General features: G+C 40.0%; 1 protein-coding gene across 1 annotated transcript in view; it reads right to left on the bottom strand.

Annotated features, from left to right (window-relative positions):
- Positions 1 to 1,794: 1,794 nt before the first annotated feature.
- Positions 1,795 to 8,399, bottom strand: part of BTBD3 (BTB domain containing 3) — a 7,365-nt gene continuing 760 nt past the window's right edge. The window contains exons 2-4 of the mRNA XM_009634660.2: positions 8,106 to 8,196; positions 7,484 to 7,602; positions 1,795 to 3,441 (exon numbers count right to left, since the gene is read on the bottom strand). Of these exons, the coding sequence (XP_009632955.1) occupies positions 2,409 to 3,441; positions 7,484 to 7,602; positions 8,106 to 8,196 (1,243 nt within the window). The 3' untranslated portion in view covers positions 1,795 to 2,408. The remainder of the gene's footprint in view (positions 3,442 to 7,483; positions 7,603 to 8,105; positions 8,197 to 8,399) is intronic.

Here is an 8,399-nt window from a genome sequence, read left to right as displayed (position 1 = left end):
CCTTAATCTGCAGCTAAGTAAAAACCAAAAAATAAATTAAAAGTGAGAACCCAAGTCTAGTTATACCAGTACAGTACTTGCTGATTTGTCCCACCAGCTGAGGCACCTGACTTTTTTCCAAACAACTCAGAATGCAGCTTGCTACTGCAAGCAACTTGTCAATCTGATCATCAGAGTAATTACACCAGCCGCTTGCTGTAAGAAAACTTAATCAGCTGATTAGCATATTTCTCTGCTTTCAAATGTATTTAAATAAATGGAACTGCTGCTCAGATGTTGTCTAAAAGTAGGTGACGGTTACCTCATCACACTTTGGATTCCCTTTTGCAGTCTCTTCAGCAACTCTTTCTCCAGTCCATACAATTATACTCTCGTCTATTTTACACTGCAGATCTAAATACATATTAACTGGAGGTTTTTTAAATCTCCCTTTGGGAGTTTTCCATGGAGCATTCTGTTTAGATTTCACTAACAGTCTGGATTATGTACATCTGTTACAAAAAAACCAGAACATTTTTCTATATATTTTGAGGGTATTTACATTTCAGAAAGAACGTTGCTTGCACACACATGTATGTATGTATGTATGTATATAAAACACTAATATGGGTGAAAAGCATAGATCTTGCAGGGCAGTTTTTTACCTGCATCTCCTTTTATTACCTAGAGAGAAGATCTGGGCTTTGGCCATAAAATGTTTGATGTCTATGCTCTTTTCCCTTACTTCAGATGGTGTTTTGGACACTACAAAGATGTATTGGCACTTTATGATGGCCAGGGGCCAGGATTCCAACCATCAAGAAACACTTAGATTAACAGTATTAAACTGGTAAGAAATCATATGAGAAAAACATTTTTATTACAAAACTGACAAGTGAATTTAGGGTTATGCTGCATTAATATGTTGATATACTGTAACATTCATTGTCAGTCTGCCTAAAGAATCATTTGGTCCTCTCATTTTGTTAAAACATACACAACAAACAGAACCCACTTCAGAGACGAAATACAAATGAGATGCTTTACAATAGGTAGTGTCCCTCTCAGAAGCAACTGTCCCAATGCAACGATGAAGGATTTTCTTATGTTTAAATAGTACCTGTATTTCTTATTTATACTGGTTTCCTTCCCTGATAAAGGAGTCATGATCCCCAATACTCTGCCAAAACCAATACAGACATATGACAGGAAGTTTGGGTGAAAAAAAAAAAATCCAACAAGAAAAAGTTCTGTACCACATAATCCTGATCGATGTGTAATCATAAGCAGTTGCAAGAGATCCAACATTAACACATTAGAGGAGACTTCCTCCTTCTCACTGTTCTCTGACGATATACACACTAATTGTACTATGACCACAGTTGGGAACCTTCTTGTCTTTGTCTAAATTTCCACTGATAATATATGGTAATAAAAAGAAGAAATCTCATATTACAGAAAAAAAAGTCCAAGCCAGGATTGCTACATTCTTTTGTTCCTCTATAATCTGCCTCTACCATGTTTAGGAGGAAGAAAAAGAACCCACCCAAAACAAACAAAAAATTATTCTCCATTGGATGATAGGTATTAATTCCCATTTATTTAGCAAAGGTTCAAACAAAAGCCATTTAAATAGCAAATCAATTTCAATGTAGCAAAAACTAGGTCATGGGAGTAGAGTTTCAAGAGCTGCACATACAATTCGAACATGTGCAAGTACTTCCTTGCCTCTGAGATGGGATTCCTAGAAACTTGCCAAGCCCACATCCTGCCCTCACTGTAAACACGTCCGTGCACTGTGGACATCGTCAGCATGCTGTGTAGCTTACTGAAAGCTGCTTGCTTCTCTTCATCTTCCCCTGATGCCATCCCAAACAGTTGGCTGCAGGAGAACCTCACAGGGTGAAGGTTTAAACCTATGCTTTTTCTGCTTACAACTGAAACATTTCTTTCAGCTCCCATGATCAAAAGCAGCTCATTACTGGAATCTCTTAAGTCTGAAGAGCAGGCAGAAGACAGCGATGTAAACCAAGCCTCTTGGTTTTCTACCCTTATCTCCCCAAATAATTGCAAGCAGAAAGCAGGAAATGGAGGAAAAAAAAAAATGAATCAATGAAGACAGCATTTAGTGAGATAGAAGAGGTGGGCATCCTCTGGTGATTCACAGGTGCATCAAAGAAAGGATTAGCATCACCAGCAAACTGGCACCTCTCAGCCTTAAAAATTGCTTGTTCCTAATAGCTTCCAGTTTAAATATAACACTTAAACTCAACAATGCTACAAGTATAGCAAGCCAGTAACTTGCTCATAGTGTTTAGTTACATATTACCTGTACTGATCACACATCTGCAGATAAAAAGCTAAGCGTCAGTAGGCCTGAACCAGACAGGTTCTTCATAGCAAAATGCTTCGTCTCCAAGCACTTCTGTTCAAGCATAAAATATGAGTTCGGGAATTTGCCCTCCCTGTACCCCAGTGCCATTTGTACTGTCCGAAGAGCACTGAAACTGAACAGTCACCTTCCCACACTGAACTTCTGTCATTCCTTCTTGTCCAAAATAGCTGAGTTCGTTACCATCCAGAATCACACTAGCTGTGTAAAAGGTGTCGGGCTCAATCTGCACTGGATATTCAAACCACACAGGAAAAGTGTTACTAGAACCATCTGAGAAATATTTACTTAAGTTCTGGCCTAGGATAACTCCTTGTCGTTTGAGTTCAATCTTGGCACTGTACTCTGCTGATCCACAGCTGGAGCCGTACAGCCCAAAGCCAGCAATAAACACTCTCTTATCAACAGCAAACTGGATGCTGTCACACCGGCCCCTGTAGCGCCACTGGTTGCTGCGGTAAGCACAGGATTGGAATCGGTGGCATCGCTGAGGAACGAGGCCTTTCCGGGGTTTGCTCACAAACTGTAATTCTGGCTTTTTGGCAGCTGTGTACCAGAGGAAGATATCATTGGTTTCGTTGAGAGTCAGAATCCCAGACTGAGCAGCACCATTTGCAAAGTCGTCAAGTGCCATGGTAGGGATGCGTATCAAGTACAGAGCCTTCCCAAGGACTTTGCGCTTGTTCTCTATGGTAGCCGTTAGCTCTTGTCGCTGACACTCCACTTCAGCCCAGTTCAGAGCTGCTTCGAAAACAACAATTTCTTTGGCATTCAGAGTCTCCCGTCGGAGAATGCTTTCAAGTGTCTGAAAATCAATGTCACAGAACCCCTCAGACTTCAAAGCTAGCTCAGCTTGGGCATCAATCACTTCCCAACAGCGTTGGGTCAGGTCAGGTTCCTCGAATAAGCAGCTCTGGGAAAGCAGCACACAGGCATTCTTTGCACTTAGACTTGTCTCTAGAAAGTTGACGCAGGCGCGGGCAAGATGAGGGACGATATACTTCTTGGCAGCATAAAGAGTGGCTAGTACGGTATCTGCAGCCAAATCAATTTCATCACAATATATGTATCTGAAATAAAACACATGCATGTAACACTGCAGCTTAATGCAAAAACACAGTTTGTCAACAACATCTGAAAATTATAAACAAAGAATAGGTGAATGGCTCTACATGAAAACGAAGCAGTGCTTTTGGGGAACACTGATTAAATCCAGAAAGAAAGTACAAACCAAATTCATCCCTCGTGTAAGACCATGGAAGAAAACTTAAATCTAAGGTGAATAAAACTTCACATTTGGGGTACGTGCTACATTGACAATGGTTACGTTTACAAACTATGGCCCCTCCTGCTCTGTCTTCCTTCCATACATGCTTTGGCTAATGAGACGCTATCTGGCCAGGCAGCAGCAACTCAAGGGCTACCTTACTCGGCTAACACAACAGTCTGGAACATGTGCCTGGGCTGGATACCTCATGACGGCAGATGAGGGATTTATTGAGGTGTATATATAAACACAGGAATGAAAACAAGTTTACTGAGAATAGCTAGCTACTCTAAGAAAAGAAATACTATCAAAGTGTATCAGGTGCTACCCATCTTCATAACCACTACAGGGTTTTTTGAGGGGGAGAGAGATTGGGCTTTTTTGGGTTTGTTTTTTTTTTTTTAACAAGGTGATGAAACACACAGGAAAGGCACAGAATTCTAATTTTTAGGTTTATTAATGCTTACAGCACCCTAGCTCCACCACCACAGTGTTTCCTCTCAGTCTCATTGCATAAGGAAGAAAAAAAGCTTTACTGCTATTCTAGCGTGGTAGAAGAGATGAAGGTGAAATTCTATTTATGTGACTAAACTGCTGGGATTCATTGTTCAGAGAAATGAAGCATTGTACAGTTTGTTCTTTTTAATATCTCATGCTTCAGGGCCCCATTTGCAGCTGGTGAATGCAATGTGCTAAAACCATGCCAAATGCAATTTTACTCTTCATAGGGATAAGCAAGTCTTGATGGTTATGGCTGATAAAAGTGTCTTCTTCCAGTAAAGCTGAAGTTGTATGCAACCCTGCACTAATTAAAATTTTCTAGTTAGAAGGTTTCCCCAACGCAATGAATTTTTTGCAGAACAGATGTGCTTATAAAGTGGAATCAGTACCTACACCGATCTGATTATAGTCGTAAATATCTTTATTTGTATTTTTGCAGGTGTAGTGCACTATCTTCCAAGCCACCCTTAGGAAACATGCTCAGAACAGATACTGCTCAAGCAATATAATAAAATCTAAGAGGTTACAGAGACAAAGAATACTTACATAGACCCAAACTTTTTTTTTTTTTTAAAACCTTTATTACTTGGTTTCAGCTGGACTATTTGTAACAACAAAGAGCACATCTGTATATCACTGGTTACAGCCTTAGCTCCTTTACTGTCCAAAAAATTTTCAGTGTATCAATTCATTTCATTAATTTTTATGATTCTGCTCATTGCTCTCCAACTCTTTTCTCCCTTCTATCACTTCTCTTTGCCTGCTAGTACAGCAGAGAATGATGACATCTGTTTTAAATTGAAATAGTACAAAAGTTGCAAGTTTAATATTTATGAAAGTGAAGAACTAATATCACTGATTTACAACAGACACGGCACAGATCAGCTGTCAGCAATATTCCACACTTCTCACTCTGCCAATGCACCTCGACTCTGGGCTACAATTACTGATATTCCAGTTTCACCCTGTTCTTAAACAGAGGATTCTGCTAGAACATAGGGTTTGATGGCTTCGTAAAACATTCATCCAGGGATAAGATGAGACCATGGTTCTAACTTGAACAGTCAAGATTAAAATAAGATATAATACATTAAAAACACCAATTCAGTGTGTCAGCTAGACTATGAATTCAACTCAATTTTTAAAACCGTGGAGAACAGCCAAACCAATTTTATTGGGAGAACAATTGGTATCTACCAGTCGAGGTATTATTTCCTATGTTACATCTGGCAATACCTTGTCTGATGTTTGTTGTCAGAATGCCCACTATATGTATTGAAAGAAAAAAAAATATTTATGCTGTAAGAATTCACTGCTGATGGGGAAAAGAGGCCGAACAAAACAAAACCAATAAAAAACCCCACAAAACCAAACTCAACGTATTTTCTGACAAAGATGCATTCCTCCTGACTGTGGAAAGGAGCGTATGAAGGAGAGGGCTGCTTTGGGATAGGTGAAAAGTCTTTTCCTTCTGTAGCAACAGTGTAACAAGCCTTTGCCATCCACTGCTCACAGGAGTTGCAAGCAACATTCACGGGGATGATTTCTCCCGGGAGAGGGGCCCGTGGCTCCCCCTAAGCTCCACCCAGTGCAGCACATGCATTGGATCCTGCAACGAGGGGAATGCTGCACTGCTGAGCAACATCCCTTCCCCTTCCCTGCACTGCCATGCTGCAGACACCCCTGGCGTTTGCAGACACAGGAGCACTCTGCAGGTTCAGGCACACTGCAATAGCAGAAGTTAGCACTGGCAAGGTTAGCTCAACATCACACAGATTACGAACTTTTTGTGGTCTTTTGTTTTTTTTTAAATAAAAGCTGAGAAGGTGAAGAATTTCATGGTTCTGGCCCTGCTCTCAAAGACAGTTTCCTAAATTGCCATAGGCTAAATAATATGCTAAGACCTACATGTCAGTATTGACACCCTTTTCTAGGTTTGCTCTCTGAACACGTTTCTTAATGATAAATTCAGAAAGCATTCAGGTTTTATACAGCAAAACATGTTTAGCCACAGTGAAATAGATTTGCTGTTCAAAAAGGAAGGGGGACTGGGGGAATAAAGGTATCTCGTATTTGTGCCTTGCAAAATTCTTCATGAAAGTAAAGCACAAGTCTGAGCTCTGCAGAAAGCACTCGCAAAACCAGAAAGGCCCAAAGCAGGGATCCATAACGTACCTACTTACATAATGTCAAATCTTAACTTTATATTCCAGGTCTACAGAACATCTGTGTGACTTCAGCTTTTCCTGGCAGTTACTGGTATTTGCACAGAACATTTCTGATGTTCATGATAGCCCATAAAAACTATGCAACAAACTCTATATGCAACTTTGAATGTTCATCTACAGTGCCACTGAAATGTAAAAGAAAAAAGAAACCACTCTGATCACAAGCTAGCCAAAACAATTTATGAAATACAATAAATTACTAGCTAGTGATTACATCACTACACACAAGCAAATCTGGGGCATATTAAAAGGAGCACTATCAGATACTAATGTATATTCCTTATCAGAAAGCAATGGCAGTTACTAAAGCTGAAGGGAAAAAACACTCAAAGCCATAGCATTTCTGTAGTAGGGCATTTCTCTTTAATAATCAGAGTTTACAGATACATTCAAGGACAATTCAGCAGGGAAACTGCTTCATTATGCTCATTTAGGAAAAGATAGCATTTCTTATGCAGTTCGCAAGAAGAAAAATAATCATTATGTAAACTGACTGTTTTCCCCCCGTTAGAATAAAAACCCCTATTCATGTGAACAGCCTTTTTATCACTTTCCAAATGCATCAGTATGATAGATGAGGAGAAATTTAATTTTCAGAGGCTATATTCAATAACTTAGGGTTGTTTTTCTAAGACAAGACCTGCATGCATACAGCAAGTTCATAAATGAGCTAGAATGATGTCAATATACAAACCAAGCAATTCAGGGGTTTTGGGTGTGTGTGTGTGTGGTGTGTTTTTAACTTTTCACTATGCTTGCCAAGTAGAACAGGGTTTTTTTGTTACAGCTGACAATTCTTTTTAGTAACTCCATTCCTTTGTGCAACGTGTAGTGACAAATCAGATCAATAGGCATTACAGTATACAATGTGCCCAAAGATCCCCTGTCAAAGTCATTATTTATAACTGCCTACATTAGTCTAATATATGTGTGCCTGGAAGTAAAGGGGAAGAGCAAAACGAGGTGAAGTTTAAAACACTTGAAACACAAAAAGAGGAGTATTTTAGGCAACTGCTTTCTTTCTGTTTATATGCAAGTCTAATACTTTAACTATGGCATTACCAGTGTATGTATACATCGTAAGGAAAACATATCCAGCAGATGAATGATGCTTACTTCAGCATTGCGAGAAAAGCAGCAGGCTCAACATCTGGTATACGGATTTCATCTTTGTCCTCAGCAAGCTCTCCGTAAAACATTGCATGGAATACAGAGCTCCCAACAGCCAGGACATACTGTTGAGAAAGGGAAATCTTATTTCATGCTTTAAACTGAAAGCACTGCCAACAAAAACAATGTGGGAGAGCCACTCTGAGCATACTGGGCTTCGCTGACAGACTCTATAGAAACACTTCAGTAAGAAATGAAGTCAAAGTTAAGAACAGAATTACACATTTTCCCTGCATTTTGCTCTCATGGGCATATATACATAAGCTACTGGAAAACGCTCATATGCACTACAGAAGTTAACTATTTCTAGAAAATCTCAAGAGTAATATTAATCAGCAGCACAAAGCAGTATTCCTAACTTTACAATGACTGCCTTAGCACAAGTGTACTGTTTAACCGAAAACACAAAGAAAAGCAAGGGACAGACTATTCCACTGCTTGTAGCCTTTTAAAATACAGAATTATGCCTGTCCCAGAAGAGCTGAGTCTCCCACGCTATGTCCTGGCGTAACCGTGGGAGCTCTCTCTGGCTATCCCCGCCTGAGCTGATAATGCAGCTGTTGCTTACTTTGTGTCCTGGCAGCCGCTGGGTCCCACCTGGTGGCCCGACCACAAAATGAACATCTGCCATCAAGTCATTGTTGAACATCACCGCATTTCTACAAAGAGAGGCAGCGTGTTAATTTATGGTGCCCAGTAACACGGTGCTTGCCCCAGGCCCAAGAAATTTAATTTCTTAACAACTTAAAGTTGCATGTTAGTAAACAGAAGCAGGTCACGCTTTGTTTTAAGCTACTTTACACATCATCACGCAAATATACCAGAGAAAAAAGTAAAGCGGGGGGGGGGGGTAGGGGGACAC

The sequence above is a fragment of the Egretta garzetta genome, unplaced genomic scaffold (assembly GCF_000687185.1).
Source record: "Egretta garzetta isolate BGI_Z169 unplaced genomic scaffold, ASM68718v1 scaffold252, whole genome shotgun sequence".
NCBI classification, from domain to species: domain Eukaryota; kingdom Metazoa; phylum Chordata; class Aves; order Pelecaniformes; family Ardeidae; genus Egretta; species Egretta garzetta.
This window is presented reverse-complemented; position numbering and strand designations above follow the sequence as displayed.